Source organism: Gekko japonicus, unplaced genomic scaffold, assembly GCF_001447785.1.
Source record: "Gekko japonicus isolate JY-2015 unplaced genomic scaffold, Gekko_japonicus_V1.1 scaffold1821, whole genome shotgun sequence".
NCBI lineage: Eukaryota > Metazoa > Chordata > Lepidosauria > Squamata > Gekkonidae > Gekko > Gekko japonicus.
In genome coordinates, this window is record NW_015169227.1 from 223,210 (window position 1) to 248,669 (window position 25,460).

At 43.3% G+C, this 25,460-nt stretch overlaps 2 protein-coding genes across 6 annotated transcripts in view; one reads left to right on the forward strand and one right to left on the reverse strand.

Annotated features, from left to right (window-relative positions):
* ECT2L (epithelial cell transforming 2 like) overlaps positions 1 to 22,785 on the forward strand; it is a 51,869-nt gene extending 29,084 nt beyond the window's left edge. The window contains exons 11-22 of the mRNA XM_015416424.1: positions 39 to 131; positions 1,355 to 1,537; positions 3,851 to 3,954; positions 5,836 to 5,958; positions 9,173 to 9,387; positions 11,915 to 12,062; positions 12,972 to 13,045; positions 14,795 to 14,951; positions 16,352 to 16,417; positions 17,690 to 17,778; positions 19,504 to 19,676; positions 22,649 to 22,785. Coding sequence (XP_015271910.1) covers positions 39 to 131; positions 1,355 to 1,537; positions 3,851 to 3,954; positions 5,836 to 5,958; positions 9,173 to 9,387; positions 11,915 to 12,062; positions 12,972 to 13,045; positions 14,795 to 14,951; positions 16,352 to 16,417; positions 17,690 to 17,778; positions 19,504 to 19,676; positions 22,649 to 22,785 — 1,562 coding nt within the window. The remainder of the gene's footprint in view (positions 1 to 38; positions 132 to 1,354; positions 1,538 to 3,850; positions 3,955 to 5,835; positions 5,959 to 9,172; positions 9,388 to 11,914; positions 12,063 to 12,971; positions 13,046 to 14,794; positions 14,952 to 16,351; positions 16,418 to 17,689; positions 17,779 to 19,503; positions 19,677 to 22,648) is intronic.
* A 1,128-nt stretch (positions 22,786 to 23,913) lies between these two features.
* Positions 23,914 to 25,460, reverse strand: part of REPS1 (RALBP1 associated Eps domain containing 1) — a 61,332-nt gene continuing 59,785 nt past the window's right edge. For all 5 annotated transcript variants that reach the window (XM_015416431.1, XM_015416430.1, XM_015416428.1 and 2 more), the window contains one exon: positions 23,914 to 25,186. In XM_015416431.1, the coding sequence (XP_015271917.1) occupies positions 25,118 to 25,186 (69 nt within the window). In that variant the 3' untranslated portion in view covers positions 23,914 to 25,117. The remainder of the gene's footprint in view (positions 25,187 to 25,460) is intronic.

The window sequence follows — 25,460 nt, forward strand, 5'->3', positions numbered from 1 at the left end:
ATTATTACACTGTAAAGTACATTCTTTAATTTGTCCAGAGGCAGGAAAGGAGCTTCTTTCCCAGCTGTCTGGTCTAACTGGAGCATTCTTCAGAACTCCCACAGGCATAGCAACCGGATCATATCAGCACAGTAAGTGGAAGAACAGCGCAAGGGTTTCCCGAAAGGCAGTTCAGAATTGTTTTAATAACATCTACTTGGAGAGTTCATGTGAAATGCCTAATTTCAAAGCATATTAAAAATCAGCTATATTTGGATTCTCTCGCTTACTATAGCTGCCGCAGCAGTCTGTAAGCACCCTTACTATACTTTCCGCCCCACCCACCCCCAGCACGATGCTGGCCTTGGGAAACAGGGGCCACTCTGAAAGTTGCAAGACACGGAAAGTCCTTTGTTTAAAATTATGGAGAGCTGCTGCCAATCAAAATAGAAAGGACCGAGTTAAACACATGACCAATCTAAGATGTCCCACGCATTCTTTGGATATTGCTGCAATCATTTTTTCTAATGGGATTCTTCTAAGAGGTGGGGGGAGATCAATGCTCCCTCTAAGCTGTGGAGTCTCATGAGCAAAAATTCTACTTTGTGAGCTACCAGCATGAAAGCTGTGAGCGAGCGATTTGGCTGCTGCATCAGTGAGTTTGCTCTGGAGGCGTACTTCCTGAGCGAAGACAAAAACGTGTCAGCCGGAGGCTAAAAAACTGTGAGCTAGCTCGCACTAACTCAGCTTAGAGGTAACAGTGGGGGAGATACTACATTTCAAAAGGAGGTAATCCAGGTGACTTCTTTGTTGGTGAGGGAAGCAGCGGTCAGTTGGGGAGGAGTGTGTAATACCCATTCCAGATTAAATCCTTGGACCAAACACATCTAAATGAATCCTATTACACCATCTTGTTATGGCTCCTTGCTCAAATAATAATACTGCTTGATATGTAGGAATTGTCGTTTTCAGAGACAACTGAGTACGTTTTGAAGCACTTTTCCTCCCTGTAATGTTACATGTGTAGAACAAGGCCTGGGAGTCCAAATAAAGGTTTAAACAGAAAAGACAGAAGCAAACACTCATCCGACACTTTTCTATGCAGCTATTCTAGTGTTTTTTTGATTCATACAATGACACAGCTAGCTGTTACTTAAACTGTCTGATAAACTCCTTAGGCATTTATTATGCTATTGTAGTTTATACATTTATTTTTGGACTGAGTTTTGCACTTCACGATATTGGACACAAAGGCTCACTTGCTTATGATATTATGGATGTTTTAGTTGAACTTATATTTGCTAGTGAGAAGAAGTATCTGAAACTGATTGGCAGAATAATCCAAGAGAAAATTCCTTTGCTATGTCATTAATAGTCCTCAGTGAATGGTTGGGAAATGACAGAGACAACCCTCCACCTTCTCTGTACTTCACTGAAGCAAAGTTGCAGATGTGGCTGAGACTGACAGAACTCTTAGAAGATACACTGAAGACTGTCAGGAAACAGCTGAGACCATACTTGTATGATTTGCAGAAGAAAATGACTGGCAAGATTATTGGTAACTGCTCACTTTTTACCTTCAGAACAACTTTTAACACAGAACACTTGTACAGTATTTCTGAAATGTAGATTTTTATGAGGTAGTTGAAGGTTAGTTCCAGTCCCTGGAAATGTACTGAGTACATTTTATCCCTCCCTTTCACTGAGAAGGTTAGAGTGATAGATCTGAGTTTTCCCTTCCCCATTTCATCCTCACAACAGCCTAGGGTTGCCAGCTCTGAGTTGGGAAATGCCTGGAGATCTTGGGAGTGGAGCCTGGAGAGGGGTCTCAGCGTGGTGCAATGCCATTGAGTCTACCCTCCAAAGCAACCATTTTCTCCAGGGGACCTGATCTCTGTCGTCTGGAGATCAGATGTAAAAGTGGGCGATCTCCAGGCCCCACTGGGGGCTGGCAACCCTACAACAGCCCTGTAAAATAGATCAGTGAGACTGGCTGGCCAAAGTGCTTTGTGGCTGGATGGGGGTTTGAACCCTTGTGTCCTGGATCCTGATTCAGCATTCTAAACACTATTCTGCAACGGGCTCCATACATTTGTAATGTCTGTATTCTTGCCTTATTTTTATTTTCAAATATGCATACTGAGTATATATGCATGCATTGTCAAATATAAAATTACATACTTATAGTAGTAAGGTAAAGGTAAAGGTTTCCCTCGCTCGAAAGCCAGTCGAATCCGACTCTAGGGTTGCGGTGCTCATCTCCGTTTCCAAGCCGAAGAGCCAGCGCTGTCCAAAGACATTTCCGTGGTCATGTGGCCGGCATGACTAATGCCGAGGTGCACGGAACGCTGTTACCTTCCCACCGAAGTGGTACCTATTTATCTACTTGCAATTTCTTGCTTTCGAACTGCTAGGTTGGCAGGAGCTGGAACCAGAGACAGGAGCTCACTCCATCATGCGGCACTCATAATAAATGTTTATTGTGTGTGAGCAACTGCCATTACAAAGTTGGTCTAAATAAAACATAGATGAAACACAGGAAAAATAAAAATGTCAAGGTAAGATGTCACACAGTTAAAACAGATTACAAAGCTACAAGACCACGGCCATACAACCCAGAAAATCTACAACCACTACAAGATTTAAGTGTCAGACTATTGCATGGATTTTCCTGGCAGCCAGAACATATAGGGCTGCCATGTAACATATGGATCTACATCTGCAAGGAGGACTATAATTTTCTCCTCATATTTACATTAAAAGTGGCATGAGTGATGTCTGAATTCTCTTTGCATATTGCATTTTTCACATGAATGTGTGTCCACCTGGATGTATTGGATAAAAAAAAGATTTTGGGATTGAGTAAACCAGCCCTCAATAAGCCTAAAATTGTTTTTGTTTCATATAATAATAGCAACTCTTGACAAGCCTCCCCCCACCCCAGATATTAGTCTGTGTGCCAGTGTAGCATAGTGGTTAAGAGCAACAGACTCTAATCAGGAGAGCTGGGTTTGATTCCCCACTCCTCCTCCACACGCAGCCAGTTGGGTGACCTAGGGTCAGTCACAGTTCCCTCAGAACTCTCTCAGCCCCACCTGCCTCACAAGGTGCCTGTTGTGGGGAGAGGAAGGGAAGGAAAGTGTAAGCCACTTTGAGACTCCTTAGGGTAGAGAAAAGCAGGGTATAAAAACCAACTCTTCTTTTTCCTGCTATCTGTTTTATCCACTGAAATATGGTACAATACACAAACTATTGATATCTGGTGGCCAAATAGGTTACTTGTTGCGTGACTGTATTCCTTAAAGCATTTAGGCCCATCAAGAAGATTCATGAACCTCTTAGGAGAGAAGAGATGGGGCTCCTGAGCAATGCTCCCTCTAAACTGTGAGCAAAAATTCTACTTTGTTAGCTACTGGCATTAAAGTTATGATCAAGCGATTTGGCTACCGCATAAATTAGTTTGCTCTAGAGCCATCCTTCCTGAGCTAAGACAAAAATGTGTGAGCCAGAGGCTAAAAAACTGTGAGCTAGCTCACACTAACTCACCTTAGAGGGAACACTGCTCCTGAGTTGACTTCAGCTCTTCAGCAGTGACTTATGACCTAATTAGATAGCTTCATAAAAAGAGGTAATCAAATTTGCCCTCATTCAGTTACATCTTACTTGTTAGGTCCAGTGTCAGGCGCAGGTCCATTACTGTAATACTTTTGGGGAGGTAGCTGATAGCTTTGGAAGTGATGGATAGCTGGAAAGAAAAGTATGATGGCCTTACACATCGCAGAAGATAGTTTAGAGAAGCCGGAGGAGTATTGACCATCCATTGAATCCCTCCTTTGTTGTATGACTAATATAATATTCACCATATGTGCAGGTCAGATTGTATTTGATGCCATGAGCTGGTCTGAAGTTCAAGACAACCAGGCAATAGCTATGGCTTTGACTGATGGATTAACTGAACTCTCAAGAGGAAACTATGTAAGCTAAGTCTGTTGTGTTTTTAAATAGAATTTCTATACTCTCTGACCTGTAGTGGGGCTTTAAAAAAACAACAACAGTTTCCCTTCCCCTGGAGTCTGTTGTGCTGTGTTCATTCTATTTAATATATATTGTGTGTTTATGGCACCAGCACCAAGGTGAAGGGCCGAGGTGAGCACCCAGGTCAAAAGTTCTGCTAAAACCCATAAATTCTAGTCTAATTTAAAGTTTTTTCCAGTTGAAATAACACAGACGTACACATTATTCAGAAAGAGTGGAATAAAATTGGCCACAACTTTATTGCTTACAGCTGTAGTAAGCCTTGGCACAGCATGGGGTAAGGATCCTGCTCATCAATTGATCTACCCATCAGTTGATGCTCCGTTGGTCACCTTGGGATGGCAGGTTTTGGATCCCACCAGGGCAGAAACCCATAAGTGGTCTCCTCTGCCACCTGGGCATGAAGGTGATTCCCCAGACATGCCCCTGAGCTGGGTGTATCAGTCGCCCCTCATGCCAAGACCCCTTAAAGGGATCCCCACACTCAACAAATGGGCACGCAGGCTGTTTTTCCTGAGAATGGATCCAGCACCATCAAGTTGCAACAAGAAATCAAGTATACAGAACCGCATGCAACCCCTGCAAAATACCTAGCTAAAGGGCTGGGAAGGTGGGCCAAGCTGTCCAATGGCTAAAGATGGTGAGTCAAGGCAGCGTGGTGCCCTAAATAGCCATCAGGTCCCCCCCCCCGAGTCCTCTCCAAGACAGCTCATAGGGTCAGCACCGGATCAGGTGGGCTCCAGCTTCCCATGCTTGGCTCAGGCCTGCCCCCTCCACCTGGCAAAGGAGGGGAGGGAGATCCATGGCTGCTCCCTGCTCTCACCCTTCCCCACGGCTCCGCAAACAGGACCCATTGGGTCCTGGTGTCCTGGCTTTCATTCCAATATGCAAAGCAACTAGTTAAAAATATGAAGAATCATGAATAGATGCAACAGACCCAATTTAAAGGATCTTAAGATGAGTGGGAAGGGTGAATTTTGTCATTGAAACATCTCTGACCTATGATTAGCCAGCGTACCCATACTTCTCTGAAGGTATAAGATATGGCACGTGGGGGAATGTCTCTAAGTACAAATTGAATTTTTGGGAAGCAAACAAGTGTGACATTTTCTTGTGCTGTTGCTTAGAAATGGAATGTTCAAAGGTGTCAAAGTGCAGCCTTTTGTTTGTATAATGCTGCAAAAATAACATCAGTAACAGAGTTTTCTGATATAAAAACAATGAGTATCAGCAAGCCCCCATTGAGCAAGGGTACCATTCTTGTGGGGCAGCCATTAAAAATGCTTCTGTATATATCCTTCTTGTATGAACGTCTTTATGTGAAAGAGTGGGAGGCCAGCTGAAACACTTCAGATTGCTGATGTCTTTTTTATGGGGCATAACGTTAAAAAACCCTCCCAACATGGATTTCCCTGAACTCTTCCATGCTAATGGTCCTTGTTTCTACAGCTACCAGGACAAGCATGTGAAGTTACGAGAAGGAGCAATCCACATGAGGACTTAATTTTAAACTTTGATACCAATACGGAGACATTTGTACAGAATAATTCTTTATACAAAACAATATTTAGCAGCCACACATGTATGGGTCATTGCAGTATTTATAGACTGTAAACTTAACCAGATCATCAAATAAAATACTGTTCTTGTGTACTCTCTGTTCCCATGGGACTGGGTCTTATCCAGCTGTAACTGGAATTAGAGAACTAGTCTGATTGCAGTCTACAATAGATCTCCCATTGGACGAGATAGTAATTGTCTGCACTCGGAAAAGGAATGATACATGTTTTATTCTGAATAATTATTTTTATGGTTTCTTAGGAAAACCCTTTGGAATTTTTATCACATTTCCTGTTAAAGAAACATAGTAAAAACAAGGAGCTCAGAAGCCAAGTTTTTTTGACTGAATATAATCCAGAAGCAAGTGTTGGAGCATCAGTTAAGGTACTCTCAGCAATTTACTGGCCTAAGCAACCACTGTAGTTATTTGACATCTCCTCATTTCATTATCTCTATATATAATAATTCTGTTTTGGTCATGGACTTTCCTGAACATTCCACATGCTCCCAAATCAGTTGGCTCCCTGATCTGTCACTCAGAAGCTGTCCCTATCCACTGCCTGCGTTGCCTGAGTCTCGTCTCCAATATTCTAAACAGTTTGCTGTTCCTCTCCCCCCAATAGCCAGTCAGAACACAGAGGTCATTTGCATAAGTGGCCTGATTGGCCTAGTTTGCTGTTGCTGTTGAATGTGTCCTGAGGTAAAATACACATCCCAATTTTCCCTTAAACGGTCACTGGAGTTGCCAAAATACATATCCCAATCTTCCCTTAAATGGTCACTGGAGTTGCCAATCTCCCTGTGGGGCCTGGAGATCTCCCAGAAATCAGTGTGTTCCCCAGCCACAGCACATCATTTCCCCTACAGACAATTTCCCAGCTATTATAATGGCTGCTTTGGGCAGTGGACTCTATGGCATTATGCCCTGCTGAAGTCCCTCCGCACCCCAAACCCTGCCCTCCTCAAACTCTACCCCTCAAATCTACAGGTTTGGCCCTCCCCTTAGTATTGCCAGCCTCCAGGCAGCACCTGGAGATCTCCAAGATCAGTTCTCCTGGAGAGAATGGCTGCTTTGGGCAATGGACTCTATGTAATTATACCCTGATGAGGTCCCTCTGCACCCAAATCCTGCCCTCCCCAGGCTCTACTCCTCAAATCTACAGGTATTTCCCAACCCAGAGTTGGCAACCCTGTAAGTGGCTATGGAACAGCTTTCCAGACCCTTGGAACCCAGAAGACATAACATAGGAGGAGGTGCTTTTCTACCTTAGCTGCCACTGCATAACCCCAAGTCAACATAAGTCATGGGTGGAGGGAACCATACCTGTTACCATGAGGTTGTCCTCCCATACTACCCACTTGGGGCAGCAAAATGACTTGAGACAGCCCTGCCTTATAGCTAAGCAGAATGAAATAAACATGGCTTGCCTCCCTCTATTTTCCCCTGCCACCCCACCAGCCACAGCCGGGACACTCACCTGGAGCTTCCTTCTAGAGCTTGTTGTATTTCTTCCACAATGGACCTTACGCCAAGTGTTGTATAATTCTCAGGCAAGGTTGGGGCAGTTTAATCAGAGAGTAGTGATACAGTAACACTTCAGTGGTCCAGGTCTATATTTCACTCTATTCCATAAGAGGGGAAGGGCTGTGGCTTAGCGGTACAACATGTGCTGTGCATGCAAAAGGTTCAACTCTCAATATCTCCAGTTAAAAGGATAGAGTAGAAGCTGATTTCAAAGACCTCTGTCTGAGACCTTGGACATTAGACAATACTGACCTTGATAGAGCAGTGGTCTGACTCAGTGTAAGGCAGATTCAAAGGTGTGTTCATTCTCTAAATCTAATGAGATGGTAGATTCAGGTGGGGTAGCCATGTTAGTCTGAAGCAGCAGAATAAAATTGTAACCCCACCTGTATACCCTACATCAGAGGGCAGCCTGTCACAGGCACCCTCACCCCTAAACTAGCCCAGGGTCCCTCAGAAGGCATTGCTCCTGAGTCTGTGGTCAGTCCTAAGAAGGGAAACAGACACACATATGAACATAGGAGCTTGCCTAAACATGGGCCCTGGAGGAAGTGGAAACAGAACATGTGTCCTGTCTATATGCAATCTGCCTTCACAGCAGGTAACGATCAATGTTCTCTGCATTCCAGCATGTCCCTGATATGGAGATCTCCTCTGAAAAAGCACCTGTTGTCTCTCTCTCATGCAAGTACATTTCTCTACAAAAACACCTACATCTGTCCTTATAGATCCCATCCTAGGCCATACTTCCTTTTAAATGTAAACATTTCTATGGGGAACAGGTTTATTGTCCTCTTCCTGAGCAATTCTCCCGGGTTATTAGATGTATCAGATAGTATCAGCCATCAACACTCCAAGCATCTCTAGGATGTACTCAATAGGGTGCCATCACACCTTTTGTTTAAGGTATGGGAAACCCATAATCAAAGATCAGAAACCTTTTGGTTCCAAAACCCATAGCTCTGCCCCTCAGGATACCTTCTATAATCTATAAAAACGGCTGCCCAGCCTTGGCTTGGTGTGTCGCTTTTGGGCACCTAGTAGAGTGGCACCCCCAAACGCACAGTCTGGGCCCCCTTTGTTCATGATATGCTAGTTGTTTGCAGTCTTCCAGCATTGGAGTTTTGCACATCTGGATCTGGTAAATATTGCCTCACAACTCCCTCCATTTCTCTAAGCTCCTCTATTTCTCTATAGCCTTATATGTGTGTAATTTAATTGTTTTGTGTGTATGCCTTGCTTTTAATCAGTATTTTTCAATAAAACAACCTTCCTTCAAACTTAGTTCCAGTGGCAAAAAAACAACAACCCGGAATAAAACTTCATTGGTCTTAAAGGTGCCACTGGACACAAGTTTTGTTCTAATGAGATGAGTAATGTATAAATTAACACAATAGTCAGTGGTCCAGGTCTATATTTCACTCTACCTCTCTATTCCATAAGGGGGAAACTAACAGCCAAGATGGAATAAGGCCAATCCTATAAAACCTCTTGCTATATTAAATGTTTTTCATAAGTGTATCTCCATAATAAAATTGTTTTCAGTAACGGCTTCAGATTAGATGTGTTGTCAGATTAACTGTGTAGCAGTTGTCAGTTGTCAAATTAACTGTGCATCTGTAGTTGGATCCTATGACTCTGTTCCTCTAACAGCAACAATTTGCTCCAATACATAAACACAAGACACCTTATGGAAAAGGGTTGCTAACAGTGAAATAGAGTCATAGGTTACACCCCAGTAAGAGACAGCCCTTTGTAGACAAAGTGGAATCTTAACTGCAACCTACATGGTATGTTAAAAGGGGCTTTCCCCCTATTTTGAGGCAAAACCTCAGCTATCATCTTCCCATTCTTTGGCATTTCATTCTTTATCTTAGTTTGCTTATTTAGATGATAAACTTGGCCTAATTATGAAAGTTCAGAACAGCTAGAAATGATTAATGAAAATAATATAGTATCTTTTTCAAATAACATCCTGAGTCCCATCGCAAAGCCATTAATATCCGAGGCGGCTGATGCAAAAACTATGAAAACAGAAACGTTGACTGGTTTCTCAAATGGTTTGTCTTGCAGAATGGGAAACATCAGGAGAACACACAAGAGAAGCGAGAAACACTTGTCAGAGAACTCCTGATCAGTGAGAACACTTATGTCCGTGTATTAGAAATTATAAGAGATGTTTACACCAAGCCATTGAAAGCAGCATTAGCATCCAATCGACCCATCCTAAGCCACGCTAATGTTCAGATAATCTTCTCTGATATTATGGACATCTTGCAACTCAATAGGTACTTTCTAGAGATGGTTCTGAAGTACCTTAGGAATGGATACAAATTCACTAAGGCTTCAAACCTACCTCCTTTTACTTGGGTTCAGTGAAACGTCCCGTTAAATGTGTCTTGTAATCAAGGGGAAGAACAGTTCATGTACCTGTAATATAAAGAACTTCTTGCTAAGCTGAATATTGAGAATCAAAAAGAATAATACACAACCAAAACTTAGTACTTTTACAACACTTTTAAAAAACCTGTCTCTTTCAGTGGGGTGGTGGAAACGGCTTCTTGACTCTATTATCTACCTGATTTTCTTCTTAAAATTGTTTCTTTTTTACCTATGAGAAAAAAACAGATGGGGGAGCAATTTTTTGAGGAAAAATGTTCATTTAGAAATGAGTCTGATTTCTACTTCCGTGTGCAACTCCTGCTATGTGTATCCCTGCTATGCACAAAACATCTGGTTTGGCCCTTAAATTCTAATTTTCACACAAGTAGAACAAAAACAACTGTCACTAGAGCAATACTAAAGCAGTAACTAAACTTAAACAGTCTTTGTAAGAAAGGAGACTACATTGTGTATTACATTGTGTACTCTATGAAAAAGGACTGCCAGGTTTCCCCTGGCCACCGCTGGTGGATGTGGGGGGTGGGTTGCCAGCTCCAGGTTGGGAAACTCCTGGAGGTTTGGGGATGGAGCCTGGGGAGGACAGGGAACTCAGTGGGGTACAACGCTCGAGAGTCCATCCTCCAAAGCATCCTTTTTCTCCAGGGTGAAGTAATCTCTGTAGTCTGGAGATGAGATGTAATTCTAGGGCAGTGATGGCGAACCTTTTAGAGACCGAGTGCCCAAACTGCGACCCAAAACCCACTTATTTATCGCAAAGTGCTGAGGTTTTACTTTAGAAAAAACAACTCATATATTAATTTAAGATTATCCAAACATCGTAAGGAAAGCAATCCCAAATGCTTTCATTTACTTAAAATTATTTGGCAGAGAATTCGACACTTTAATGATGGTCTGGGCCTGGCTGGGGCGATAGCATGTGTGCCCACAGAGAGGACTCTGAGTGCCACCTCTGGCCCCCGTGCCATAGGTTCGCCACCACTGTCATAGACATCTCTCTTTCCACACTCTCAGTCATCAGCCAATCACATCACACTCACCTCCCTCTATCACTCTCTTTACAATACTGCAATCACACTAAACATTTAAAGAAACACACACACCAAAACATGAAATAATTACATAGGTGTTCACTCTTTTAAAGAGTTGGGTCTGGGTAACTCCGGTTCCCTGCAGCCACACAGCCGCTGTGGTAAATGTTCATTAAATTATAAAGCAGAGCCTCTTTGGGCTCAGAGGAGGGAAGATAGCATGACAGAGCCCATCAGATCTCGGAAGCTAAGCACGATCAGCACTTGGAAGGGAGACCGCCAAGGAAGGCAACGGCAAACCACCTCTGCTTCTCGTTTGCCATGAAAGCCCCTTGCCAGCATTCCCTCTAAGCTGAGTTAGTGTGAGCTAGCTCACAGTTTTTAAGCCTCCGGCTCACAGGTTTTTGTCTTAGCTCAGGAAGGATGGCTCCAGAGCAAACTGATTTATGCAGGATGGCTGCGAGAGTTGGACTATAAGGAAAGCTGAGCGCCGAAGAATAGATTCTTTTGAACTATGGACTGCAAAAGATCTCTCTCTTGGTCAGTCTCTGCCAGTTCAGACCCCATCAACGTGTATTTATAGTTAGGATTTTTTGCTCCAATCTGCATCACTTTACAATTGGCCACATGGAACCCCATTTGCCATGTTCACGCCCACTCACCCATCCTTGACAGATCCCTTTGGAGTGCCCCGCAATCCTCCCTAGTTGTCACCATCCTGAACAACTTCGTGTCATCCACAAATTTAGCCACTTCACTGCTTACTCCCAACTCCAAATCATTAATAAATAAGTTAAAAGGCATTGGACCGAGTACTGATCCCTGCGGTACTCCACTGCTTACCACCCTCCACTGAGAAAATTGCCCATTTATACTCACTCTCTCTTTCCTATTAATCAGCCAGTTTTTGATCCACAAAAGGACTCGTCCTTTTATCCTGTGACTATTGAGCTTACTTAGCATAGATGGAATTTGGCTGCTGCTGACTTTGCTGGCTGTCATAGGGTGGCAGCTATTTCCAAAATGCATACGCTATGCAGTCTGAAAGATTATGTCTCCTGAGGTCTTTTGCAGCACACCCTGCTGCAGTGCTGTGGAGAAAAGGCAGTGTTGGCCCTTTGCTTTGGAGAAGAAGCACGTGGAGGCTAGAAAACACACAGGCAAGCAGCATGGCCTCCATAGGTACCATGTTCATGATCACTACCTTCATGCCTTCAGATGAATCCATAGGTACCATGTTCATGATCACTACATGCCTTCAGATGAGATCACTACCTTCAGATGAGAAGACACTGTGTTCTTAAATATGCAAAATTGTTATCATCTATTGACACTTGCCTAGAGCCAGGTACTGAGAAACACCCTTATTTCTTTTCAAATGCAGATGGTTTTTGGCAGCGCTAACACAAAGACTTAAGGAATGGAGTCCAGCCCAAAACGTAGGAGACATATTCATCAAATTTTGCCAGCACTTTCAAACATACACAAACTTCTACAACAATTATGCAGTAATTCTGAAAACAATTGACCAGGTAAGTTACCTATGGGACTGGCTGGAAGCCTTACCCTCGCAGGACTCAAGAGAGTAGCGAGGGAGCGGGGACTTCTTTATTCCTGTGAGTCCTGTATTTTGAAATTAAAACGACTCCCTCCAAATTAATGTGGTTTATATTCCCACTTACCAAATGGCTTATAACATGAATGGTCAGTGGCTCAAGATTTTTATTTATTGGCATATACACTTTTTTGCTTCTTTGGAATTTTCCTGAACACTTAAAGAAATGGCCAGGATTATGAGGAAACAGTGGGACGATTCTGCTTGACATGGCTTTTCTAGCTTCCCCCTTCCCCTCACAAAGTACTTCTGAAAGTCCAGGACTCCGGAGGAGGCTTTTTACAGGGCATGAGAGTCTGCATGGATTACAAAATTATCTCTTATCAATTAACTTGCCTACAACATTTTTGAATGAATGAAGAAATATGAATGGTGTTCTCATAATGGCTCAGTATGAAGGCCTACTCCCAGTTCAGTTTCCTTTTGTAGAAATACACCTGTTTGATGTAGGAATTTTTCTTTTCTATGAAAACATTCCAGTATTTCTGGAAACCTATTGCAGACACAGACTGGAAACATGGTGCTGGTGGGAAAACAGAATATTAGTGTCAACATAATGCCTTTAAATGTGTTTTAAAAATGTATCACCAAGTCTTAGCATTTGTAAATTTTCCTCCACGGGAGACGGAACGTTTTGTGCTGTGTAGGAGGAGACACTAAATTGATCAGGGTTTAGAGGCTCAGACAATCTACTCTTATTAGCGAAACTGAAAAGCGCTAACGTCTTGGCTCCTTAGGAGGAAAAACAGCTTAAAGTGATGAAAAGACTAACATCTCCAAAAGGGCAATGGTGCAATGTTGACTTCCTAATGTCTTTCTTTTGCAGTGCAGGGAGACAATTCCACTATTCCGCGCTTTCCTGAAGAGGCATGATAAGACTGTTATAACTGGCATGAGGAGGTAGCATACAAAGGGGGGGAAAGTATACCGCCAAAACATGAAAACAAAACCCTGGAAATCAGACCAGGCTGCCTATAGACTACTTAATACACATGCTGGGCTGGCTCCCTAGAGACCTACAGCTTGAGGCTTGAAATCTATGCTATGTAAAGGGTAGTTGGGGAGGGAAACTGAACCCTCCTTTATGGCAGACACCTTAGTCCGGTTGCTTGCCCTCTCAAACAGTTACTTATATAACCGAAATAGTAAATGGATAGCTAGCAATATATTTGCAGAATTTTTTCCCCACTTTATCCAGAATATGTATGTCTGTTTTTAAAGGTGTGCAGATAGCACTGGAACCAGGGGTCATTTCGTAGAAAAAGAGCTAGGGGAACTCATTAGCATAACTCATTAGCATATGCCACACCCCCTGACATCACCGGAAGTGTGTCATAAGGCCACACCCCCTGACATCACCGGAAGTGTGTCATAAGGCCACACCCCCTGACATCACCGGAAGTGTGTCATAAGGCTACACACCCCGCCCCCAACAGTCCCGGCCGCCGGCGGTGGACCTGCAAGGCCGGCGGGAGTGCAAGGAAGCCCCGCGAAGGCCCTCCCTGGCCCCAGGCAGGCAGAGGTGGGGAGAGGCAGGAAGGAATCAACTTACCCTCCCTCTTCTCCTGCCTCCTCCTGGCTGAATGAGGGCCGGAAGCGGGGTGGCCAGAAGCAGGGGGTGGGGCTTTGTCATGTGCCCGGCCCCCGTACCTCACCCAGGGGAACTGCGATCCCCCGCGTTCCCCCCGAAATGACCTCTGACTGGAACACAACTCTGGCTTGTTTTTGCAGCAACATCATTCATTGGGAGTCACAAAGTAAGACCTACCCAAAGTTTTGTTCTTTTGTGCCCTCATATTTATTTATTCCAGGAACCTGGTCCAGGTGGCTTAAAAATAATAAAAATTAATTAAAATCCAGCATTAATAAAAGCTTTAGCTAAGCATAAATACATAGATATAACAACAGACCATAGACAGGACCTCAGCATAGAACGTGAGAACTGTCCACACAAGTCTACCGAGGTACGTGTTGAGCTAACCAGGCATCATTCATTTAGCTCATGACTTGTAGACTCGTGTAGACAGCTCTCAAGTTCTATGCTGAGGTCCTTTAACATTGCACATTGTTCACAATATGGTCGTGGTTGACAGTAGAGCAATGCTGTGCTTCTTCCTTGTGAAGAAACTTGAAATATTCTGCCCAGTTTCAAGAACACTGCCCAACATGATTTCAGGAGTGGGTTCCTCTGTTGGACAAATGGCCCTGGGGGGGATGTGGTATATTGATCATAAATAAGTAGAACGACAAGATATAGCTTGCCCTGTTTAAAATTAGGGCTTTCAGCGATACTGCTTTGCTGTTCAATGCACATCAAAATGGTGCTTGCAAGTTAATCTAAGCAAGGACTCATCTGCCTAGCCCACCTAAAGAGTACGGGCTTGGATCCTATACCTTGTTTCCACTTGTGTTCATCCACTGGTATTCCTCTGGTATTAGGTACTTCTGAAAGACCCAATGTTGCTCAAGGATCCAAGAAGTGCCTAGCACCAGAGAAAGCACTCTGCAGCAGAGAACCACCTCCACACTGGACAAAAAGGAATGCAAGTGGAATGTCCAAGTCCATACCCAACAAGAAATGCTAGAGTAGATAGAATATGAATCTGCCACATTTGTACTTAAAGCATGATTTATGTATGAGTGATGTAGCCTACAGGAACTTCTGCTGTGCCCATCTAAGAGGTTTGAAGAGTACATTGTGCTCCTGTATGCTTTGAAGCTTCACACTCCAACAGAACACACTGACCGTGAAGACTTGACTTCTGCAATTAAGCAAATGCATCGATACACAGATTACATAGATCAGGTCTGTCATCTGTTCCTTTCAATATGACAAAGTTGCATGGATCACTAAGGCTCCTGTACTGGAAACAGTGGGCTGGATCCTTTCTGCTGAGCCTTCCTTTAAAGGAAAATGGCATTTTCTGGCATGGAAAGTCTTTTTTTGTTACAGGATTTTTTTTGCTAGAGGAAGACTCAGTGGCAGGATCCAGCACTAGGTGAATTAGAAAACAGCTGTCATTCCATGTCGTCACTGTTTGTTTTACAGAAGTGTACCTGTTATGAGTCAAAGCTGTGGATTTCTGTGCTGAAAGTTCAGGGACACACTTTTGTCAATTGGGCATGATTTCAAGAAAATGTATATGTTCAGTTGCTGAGATAGTAGCTATGCAGTTCTAGCACGTCAGTTTTCACATGGGATGTCAGCTAAATCAGTCACTCAGCCAGTTTGGTGTACTGGTTAAGCGCGGACTCTAATCTGGGAGAACCAGCTTTGATTCCCCATTCCTCCACATGCAGCTTCTGGTGTGACCTTGGATCATTCATAAGCTCTTTCAGAGCTGTTCTCTCAAGGGCAGTCCTGGAGAGAGCTCTCTCAGCCCCACCTACCTCACAGGGTGTCTTTTGTGGGGAGGGGAAGGGAAAGGAAAGGAGATTGTAAGCCGCTCTGAGACTCCTTCAGGTAGTGAAGGGTGGGGTATAAATACAATCTCTTCTTCTCCTCCTCTACATAAAACTCTTGCTCATTATCAAATCTTATCACTACAGAGAGAAGCAACCTCTCTCTCATAGAATGAGTTTTTACATGGAGTCTGCATTTTACAAAGAAGTATTTTCAAACAAAACATGCAGCTCCCCACATGAACCCAAAGATAGTTGCAGGAGACAGCACAGCCTGAACACCTTCAAATTTAGTTGAGAGATGTGTCACTGACACAGATTATGTTAAAACCTTGAATAAAATTTCCCTATGTTTCAATTTAAACATAATCTCTTTAAAAAGTACCTACAAACAATTACGTTAATCCTTTAAAATTGATAAATGAAGAGAAGTCTTAAGCAGGTCTACTCTGAATCCTGCTTACTCCCAAGAACATGTTTCTTGAATGGTCTGTGGATAAAGATATGCTCTTGGGGGTATTTTTGTAGTGTGTGTGTGTCCATGTCGGGAAGTCATAGCGACCTCTGGCGACACCTACTGGGGCACAGAGGATGTTCAGAGAAGTGGCTTGATAGCCTGCCTCTGCCTTCCAGCTCTGGTATTCTTTGGAGGTCTCCCATCCAAATACTTGCCAGGGTCGGCCTTGCTTAGCTTCTGAGATCTGATGAGATCGGGGTTGCTTGGGCTATCCAGGTCAGGGCTACGATATGCTTTTGTCATTCTGGGAAACTTGCACTCTTATGTGCACTGTTTTAAACCTATAGCTAAAGAAGAATGTGGGCAGGGATGATCAGCTGTTAACTACACAAAGACTCATCCAGGGATGTCCTGTAAGTACTCACCTTTTGTAAATAAGAATGCAATGCAGTGGAAATGCATTCAGGTGTATGATCAAGATGGAATTAATGTGGCACGAGGTGGTATCACCAGGAGAAGTACACAAGCAGATGCTTCTGTGGTATGGTTGATTCTAAGTTGACAAATGTATGGTGGTGGCCGTTTTGTGTGTAAAGACAAATGATTGGGAAGCACAGCCTCTTTGTGGAAAAAAGCCAGGCAGCCTTGGGGATTACAGTGACAAGCAGGACTAGGCAAGCATTTACCCTGTCTTTCTCTTCCAGCAGTGGAGCTTCTGTTGGTGCAACTGAGGTGGGAGCAATTTCACCATAGGTCCTCAGGTTGCATGCCTTTTATCTATATGGGTCCCATGACCTACAGCATCATCCCGTCAGAGATCTTAGAGATTGTGGGGAGAGACTGGTGTCAGCAGGTGCACTCTGTGAACGCTTTGTTGCAATCCCAACTCACAGTGATGGAGTACTGGTTAATAGAAAGAATATAATAGTGATAAAGGGTAGGACTGTAGTGTATCCTGTTGGTGTAAAGCGATATTGAGAGCATAATAAAAAGTAGTACAGGGAAATAGCCATATGTTAACACAAGGCAGCATGGTACAAGGGTGGTAGTCATGGATACTAACAGTTTAATATTACAAAGGGAAGGTGTAGATGTGTATAATAACATTTATAAAGCACTAAAATTTGCTCCCAATTTAGAAATGGGTCACAGTTCTGGAAAGCTTAAAAACTACTGGGTTGGATCCTACTAGCATTTCCATTTGTTCTCTTCCAAACTCTTGCTTTAGTGTAGCTACTGTCCCAAGTGGTTTTGATCACATAGGTCCCACAATCCACAGCACAGCCTTTTTGGTGGTCCAAAGGACATCCTTCCCATTTAGCTAGTAGAAAAGCTAGGATACTATCCACTGATCACCTATTTTATTCTTTTACAATACACAACGCACTACTGTTATTCAGAATGACAGCCCTTCCAAGAACAGTTTGTTTAAAGGCAGTGGCAGTTCTATGCAATGAGCCGTGGGATATGTGCTGTTGTCCCTCATAAGGGTATACCCAAAAATATCTGAGCAAAAAATGATGGTTGTGTATGTGAGAGGGAAAGATGAAAATTCATGCCAACATACATGCTTCTTGTTGATGTTTAAGCAGGGCACCTTAGAACTGTATGATGAACCGTGTGATCTCAACCACCGAGTGTCAGATTTGGTTTTCATAATTTATCTTTTATTGTTTAACATGCAGAACGTATTGAAAGCCAACAGGTATCTAATTAGGACACAAGATGTAGCCCAGCTATACTGCTGTTCTGAGAAAGTCAGTGCACCATTCAGGTAAATGGATCTATGTAAGTATTAGTTGGGGTATTAAGGAAGAAAATTCAAATGTGGCTGCTGATCTAGTTCTATAAGGCTTTAACCTTTTTGCAGAAAGCTGGTGTTCTTGATGAGTTGTTCAGATTAGGGTTTTTTTTGTTAAATTGTTAGTTTCTATTCCCACAGATGTAGAAGAATAAAAATGAAAAAGTATCTATATGTGATTTTCAGCTGAGGTATACAATTCACAAACTTCTGATTTTGTAATAGATGGGCTCTGATGTTCTCCATTCTCTTTAAATTTCATTGCTTGATGAGGATAAATGGGCGAAGACCACATTCTCTATTAATGCTTCAAAGATCATTGCAGTGCCTGGTGATTTATCGGCCATTTATGCTGTTTTTTGGTATCTCATGTTTAAGACTACCATATTTTCTTTTAGTAAACATAAAAAGGAACAACCAGATTTGGGGTCTAAACTTTATAGTTTTTTAAAAAATATATATTATTACATACCTTTATTGGCATAACAGAGCTACAGAACCACTTTACAGCCAGGTACAGAACTGAAAATCAATAGGTCTTATCATGCAGAATTGTCTTGGATTTTAGTAAGGTAAAGGTAAAAGGTAAAGGTTTCCCCTGCTCGAAAGCCAGTCGAATCCAACTCCAGGGTTGGTGTGCTCATCTCTGTTTTCAAGCCGAAGAGCCAGCACTCTCCAAAGACATTTCCGTGGTCATGTGGCCGCACTGGCCGGCATGACTAGACGCCGAGGCGCTAGTCGGAATGCTGTTACCTTCCCACTTTCTTGCTTTCGAAGTGCTAGGTTGGCAGGAGCTGGGACCAGAGACGGGAGCTCACTCCATCATGCAGCACTCAGGCCTTGAACTGCTGAACTACCGACCTTCCAGTCGGAAATTCAGCGTCTTAACCACTTGAGCCACTGCAGCACTCACCGCAGTACTTCAGCTAAATAGTTAGCCGCAATTTCAGAAACATCTAGAATGGAGTAATTCAGGAGAAAACAACTTTATAGTCAATATATCCTCTATTTCTGGCTTGAATTTGTAGAGTTATGTCAGTAGTCAAGGATAATTCTTTCAAGGAAAGAACAGAAATATCCATTTGGCTGACTGGTGACTGTTTATTTATCACAAGCCATTTAGCTGCCCTTAGCCTCAAACTCATTTCTTTTACACTACTTTTGAAAAATTGCCATGTATATTCCCATCCCTGGAGTCCCTTGGACAGGTTATTCCTGGGGCTGCACAACCATGGCTTAGTAACACAGCATCTGTGTTGCAAGCAAAAGGCCCCAAGTTCAATGCATGGCCTCTCCACTTAAAATGACCTAGTAATCAGTGATGTGAAAGACCCCTGAGAGCCACAAATAGACTCTACTGTCCTTGGTAGACCAATGGTCTGACTTGCTCTAAGGCAGCTTCATGTGTATCGGCCCTCAGGGGCTGCAGTGAGGAGAAAGGGTGAAACTGCTCTGTCAGTACAGCTGCACCGACTGGGGAGAAGTATCTTAAATAGCAGCATCCTTGATGAAACCTATTATTCCGGCGCTTCTGTTTTTTTCTTACTGTATGTTTGTCTTTATTATTTTCCACTGTTTTAAAAAGTACTCATAAGACCTCAACTGCAGAATACCTAGGCTAGTTACTCAGAAGCCTTGTATTAATACCATTGTATTTAAATAGTTTGGAAGATGAATTATTTGCTTTCATATTCACAGGCTCTATGAACACATCTATGATCTTAGCCTTTTCCTTTTCAACGATATACTTGTTATCTCTCAACGTAGCATCTCTCATAAGCCTTTTGAATGGAGCTCAAAGATGACTCACCAATTCTTGGCGATGGTGGCACTTCATCAACTCTTTGTTGAAGATATCCCAGAGTCCAAATGTATGTTTTTTTTGTGCCCTGAACTGCTATAAGCATGTAAAACGCAATTAACTTGTGTTGAATTTCAAAATCCAAAGAAATTAATGATGCTACACAGGAACAGTAGCTGCCTTAAAAATGGTTCTCAGAGCAATAACCTAAATAGGACTTAGAATGTAAAACAGATCACATGAGTGTGGGATTTAAAACAAATGTGAAGAATCAAAAACCCATGGGGATGGTCTTCTGTTTCACTTTACACTGGTGGCCTTCAGAAGAAATACATATGCTTGAAAAATTTTACTGCATTTTCCAAATAGTTTAGAAATTCTCACAGGGCTCGAGGGTCACGTTTTTGCGCTCAGCTCGGAAGCGTTCGGGTACAGGTTCAGCCCTGACCAGAGTCACGTTGCTGGTGGGTGGAGGGTGGAGCCTGGGGAGAGAGCTCCACCCATCTCTGTGCAGGTGTTCCCTGGGCAGGGCAGGGGTTTCTGCCCTGCCCAATAATCACATTGCCTTCAGGGTGGAGGGTTGGGCCCAGGGAGGATGGGATGTTTGGCCCTTCTCACTAATCACTTTGCCACCAGTGGGTGGACAGTGGGCCTGGGAAGAAAGATCCACTCGCCCCCATGTGGGTATTCCCCAGGCCCCAGGCGGAGGGGGCGGCTCAGCCCTGTCCAGTAGTCACATTGCTGGTGGGTGGAAGGTGGGGCCCGGGGAGAGATTTGCCAGTGAGCCAATAATCACATTGCCTTCAGAGTGGAAGATTGGGCCCAGGGAGGGAGTGTTCCCTGGGCCCCAGGGAGGACGGAATGTTTGGCCCTTCTCACTAATCACTTTGCCACTAGTGGGTGGACAGTGGGCCTGGATCCACCCGCCCCCATGTGGGTATTCCCCAGGCCCCGGGCGGAGGGGGCGGCTCAGCCCTGTCCAGTAGTCACATTGCTGGTGGGTGGAAGGTGGGGCCCGGGGAGAGAACACCACCCGCCCTTGTGCAGGGGATTCAGCCCTACCGAGTTATTGCTTTGCCATTTAAGGGTGGGGCCTGGGGACAGTGAGCCACCTGTCCACATGCGGGTGTTCCCCCAGGGAGGGTGGTGTGGTGGTGGCCCTGCCCAGTAACCATGTTGCCTGTGGGTGGAGGGTGGGGCCCAGGGAGAGAGCACCACCCATTTCTGTGTGGGTATTTCCCAGGCCCCAGGGAGGGAAGGAGATTCAGCCCTTCCCGGGAATCATGTTGCCACAAATGGGTGGACAGTGGGCCTGGGGAGAGAGAACCACCCTCCCCTGTGCATGTGTTCGCCGGGCCCTGGGCAGGGCGGGGGTCGGCCCTGCCCAGGAATCACCTTGCCAGTGGGTAGAGGGTGGGCCCAGGGAGACAGCACCACCTGTCCCTGTGTGGGTGTTCCCCAGGCTGGGTGGGAAGTTCTGCCCTGGTCGGTGATCCCATTGCCTTTTAAGGGTAAATAAGCCTGGGGAAAGAGCACCTGCTGTCCCTGTCACCTTCTTGGGCAGGGTGGGAGGCTGGGCCCCAACCAGTCCTCATGTCCAAAGGGCTGGGTGGTTGGCCTCAGGAAGACAGAGGCACCCACAACCGTGCAGGTGGTCCCTAGGGAGGTCCTCTGGGAATTGGGTGCCTGTAGCTTAACCAGTTCTGCTCTGGACTGTCTGAAACCATCACTGCACAAGTCCTCCAGAAGCAGTTTCCCGGGGGAGCACTGGTCTTGGCGGTCTGCTACTCGTATCCCCCAGACCCGACAGGAACATGATGTGGGGCACGTGGAGGGTCACCCAAGGGACGGGCTGTGCAAGTTGGAGGCCTCTAGCTCACCCCAGTCAGTTTTGGTCATACACATTGAAAAACATTGTCTCTTTGGGGGCCTGTAGTCTAAGAGGGACCAAACTTGGTGGGCACATTGAGGAGAGTGAGCTAGGATTATGCTAAGAATTTGGGTCCCCAGGACCCCCGGGGGTCTTTTCTGCATCCGGACCGGTCTGGAAATGGGTTTAGTTCGGTTTGGGGCAAAATTTGGAAAGTGCCCATCCCTAGGAAATATAACACACTTACACATAGGTCCAGCTGGGTTCTTTGTTTACTAACTAGAAGTGCAAGAAATGGCTGCACAGTAGTTCAATGGAAAAGGATTTTTGAACGGCAAGAACTGTAGACCCCAGAAACAAGTTGCCTACCTAACAGAGTCGTGTTCTTAATCCAAGAGGCAGAGTAAAATCTTTTACAGCCAAATATATCCAAACTGACAGGTGTACATATTATGAGAATAAATTTAGGTAGGATTCATTCCTTTGTAGAGGAATTACTGCTGTTTTTTATAACTTACATGGCACTAAGGGCGCTAGGTATTGCACAGGAGAATAGTAATGCAAGAAATATACATTACTGAGATAAGACTAGGACAAAGAAAATGAAGGACAATTAGTACTAGTATGGAAGAGCTGTGTTATTGTAAAAGCTAAAGTATTTATAATCATCTTAGGTATTTCTCAGTAGGAAGGCTCCACAATCTTAATAAAAGTTTGCACAGCTTCAGAATTCTGAGACCTGGGGCGACAATATGGCTGCCAGGGTCCTGGGTCTAATCCCATCATGTTAGGAGATTCTAAATTAAGCAATTCTCCTGTGATGGAAACTGCTGTTCCAAATCAGTGCTCCCTGCGCACACAAAGATTATACCCTCCTGTACTCTTCTGAATCACCTCCTACTCCAAGCCAGTGCTGGCTCTTTAGGGAGAAGAAAGTAGATGTCAGGGAACACACTGGCGGGTTCCATAGCACCCATGGGTACACATTCAGGGTTGTTAGAGAATACCTGCAATACAGGAAAACTCAGAAGCTTCTTGTAACCACACATTTGATTTCTACCTTGGCTAGAGGGAAATCTCGAGGCATCACCCTATTACTATCCTTGAGCAAACTGCATGCATAACTGCAGTAAGTTGTCTTGAAAAAACCCCCACTCATTTTTATTTAACAGATATAAAGAATGCTTTTCTTCTACAAGGGCCAAGGCTTCAATTGATTTGTTCTACAGAGGAAGCTGACAAGTTCCCATGGCTTTCTGCACTGCAAAGAGCAATTATCTGTAACATTGAAGAGAATGGAAGCATCTAATAAGGTTTACGATAACCAGCAATGAAATTCCATGCTCACTAAATTTAACACAGAAAATGAGTCTATTTCCAATTAACCTTTGCTCAAATCTACTTTTGATTTACTAATTAACTAGAAGTAGAATGAAATGACAAAGTTTGGTAGTCTATTTGCAATATTAAAAGTTGCCCATGGAAAAACTGAAACTTCCTTTCAAAACAGTTATTCCTTGCCAACCTGAATATCCCAGGCAAGCCTGATCTTGGAAGCTATGCAGGGTCGACTCTGGCAAGTACTTGGCTGGGCGGCAGGGGCAGGCTTTATTCAGCCACCTCTCTGAATATCTTCCATGCCCTCAGTCACCAGAGGTCACCATGACTTCCAGGTACACACACAAATACCAAGAAATACCCAAAAAAAGGGTCATTCCTTTTTCGAATACAGAACAGGGAAGTAGTCTTTTAAAATACTAGGCTGACACCAACCCTTGGGTCAGTGCTGGAAAGATGGCCTCATCCCTAACATGATGCTGGAGCAAATCTTCAATGTGCCAGCAGTACTGAACAAGGGGCAGTATCTTTCAATGGTGCCTTCCAAAAACAGTCATAGTGGTTACACATTCCTGCCCTACCCCAGCAAATGGTGTGTGTGTTATGGCAAGCAAGTTCTGCATGGCTTTCTCTGTATCCCTGTTGAATACACATTTCTTGTACATAACATGAACAGAATGGAATTTCAGTATCAACAGTACTCTGTTTACTGTACTATTTCCTTTCTTTCACTCACTATGCAGAAATATGTATTAATCCATACACTTACCAAACTTAGTGGTTCTTAATTATACCTTTTCCGCTTGATATGTCAAGTATGTGTATTGTGTCACTTAGTTCTCTCTTTGTAAAACACTACATGTTTATTGTCTAATAAAGAGCACAGTTTGCATCCAGCTATTGCTGCTGGTCTGTTTCCTAGGATATACTAAGATCATTCTTCAATACTGAAAAGTCAGAACACAGATGGTAACCAAGCTATTTCTGAAGCAGCTGTTCCCCTACCACCAAATACTTCACAGAATAACTGTATTGCAGTATATTCCTGTAACATGAAGCGTAAGTTAGAAAGGATTCACCAAGTTAAAATATTGTGCTGTTTTATTGGTGTAAAAATCACACTTGCTAGTTCTGATTCTGCTGAGATACATTCATGCAGTTTAACATCTATGATCCCACAGCCAGAATAAGCCATTAAATAGTATATCTGCTGTTAGTCAGCATTAATGCAAATTTACATATGAGATCAAAAGGTGTGTATTATACAATATACAACAAATCCTAATACAGTACATCAACCTGAAGAGCAGGATACAGTCAAGGAACTTTCTGTTAATAATGCAACGTGTCTATAAGCCAGAAGAGTAAGGCTTGGAGACATGGGGAGAAAGTGTAGCCCAAACCTCTTAAACCACATATCTTGAGGGGAAGGAAAAGAAAAATTGAAGTGCTAACACATTTCTTGACCATGAATTCTTTTACAAGAGAGTCTGGTGAATGTATCAGTTTAAAAAAAAAAAGGCAATGTGCAAATCATCAACTACAGGTGTTCTGGAAATATGCCTGACTGAGAGAACACCTATTCCTTTCACAAAAGGGTTGTGTATGTGCATGCTGCAAAATCAGGGTCATGAATTACAACCACTGTGAAGTTGTGGTCATGTTGTACAAGATACCTAAACATAAAAGAATAACCAAATCTATTTGGCATGGCAAAGTAGTATGTAAGAGTGTGGCACTTGAAGGAGTTGGTTTATCCAAAATGGCTGGCTGTTTGAAATTATAGTTAAGCAATGTTACAATAAATGGTGATGAGAAACTGACCAATGACGACAGCAGGTAAATCTCACTTTCACAGTCAAAAGGAAGATATATAGCACATATTCATAATAAAATGTGCTTTTGGTGTTTATTTAAGGTAACTGGTAACAAAGGCATCCATTTGGATACCTGGAATATTTTTTTTCCATGATGTGAAATACAAAAAAAATCCATTAGGTAATGAATTCCAGTTTGGGATTTAGGCCACTGAAACTGTAAAAACCTGGCTCCAACTTAGACTGTAGGTGTGTTCCCAAGAAATGGGAGGGATGGCAGTGCCAATATATAGAACATTCAAGGAAACATTGATTCCAATTCTTTGTATTAAAATTATAAAAGTTACTTAAATACAACTGTGGACAGAGGACAAAACAATCACAGAATGTTAGAGTGCACTGAGCTGAACATATGGGTCTTTAATTAGGCCTTTTACCCAATTTCCCCTTTCAAAGTTAATTAGTTCACAGTTAATGGCAATCGGCTTATAAGTGAGAGAAAGGTCGAAGCTGTTCCAGTTGAACCTCCAGTGAAATTCTCTCTTCAAGAACATCCTGGAAAGAACAGATTTTTATTTTATACTCTAGAGTGAGAATCAGAACATTTTAAAAGATACAATTATAGGCATTAACATTAATCATGCATAGTTCCTATTTCAGTCTAGATCTTTTAAATATACAACTTATTACATTTTAATATTGCTACTTATTTAAACACAAGTGCAAAGAAAAAAAATCTATGCTATGCATGGGGAAAGAAAAATTTAAAATAGCTGGTGGCAGGCCTTTGTGCATCACCGACCAATGCAAAAGCTTAGCTACACTGCAT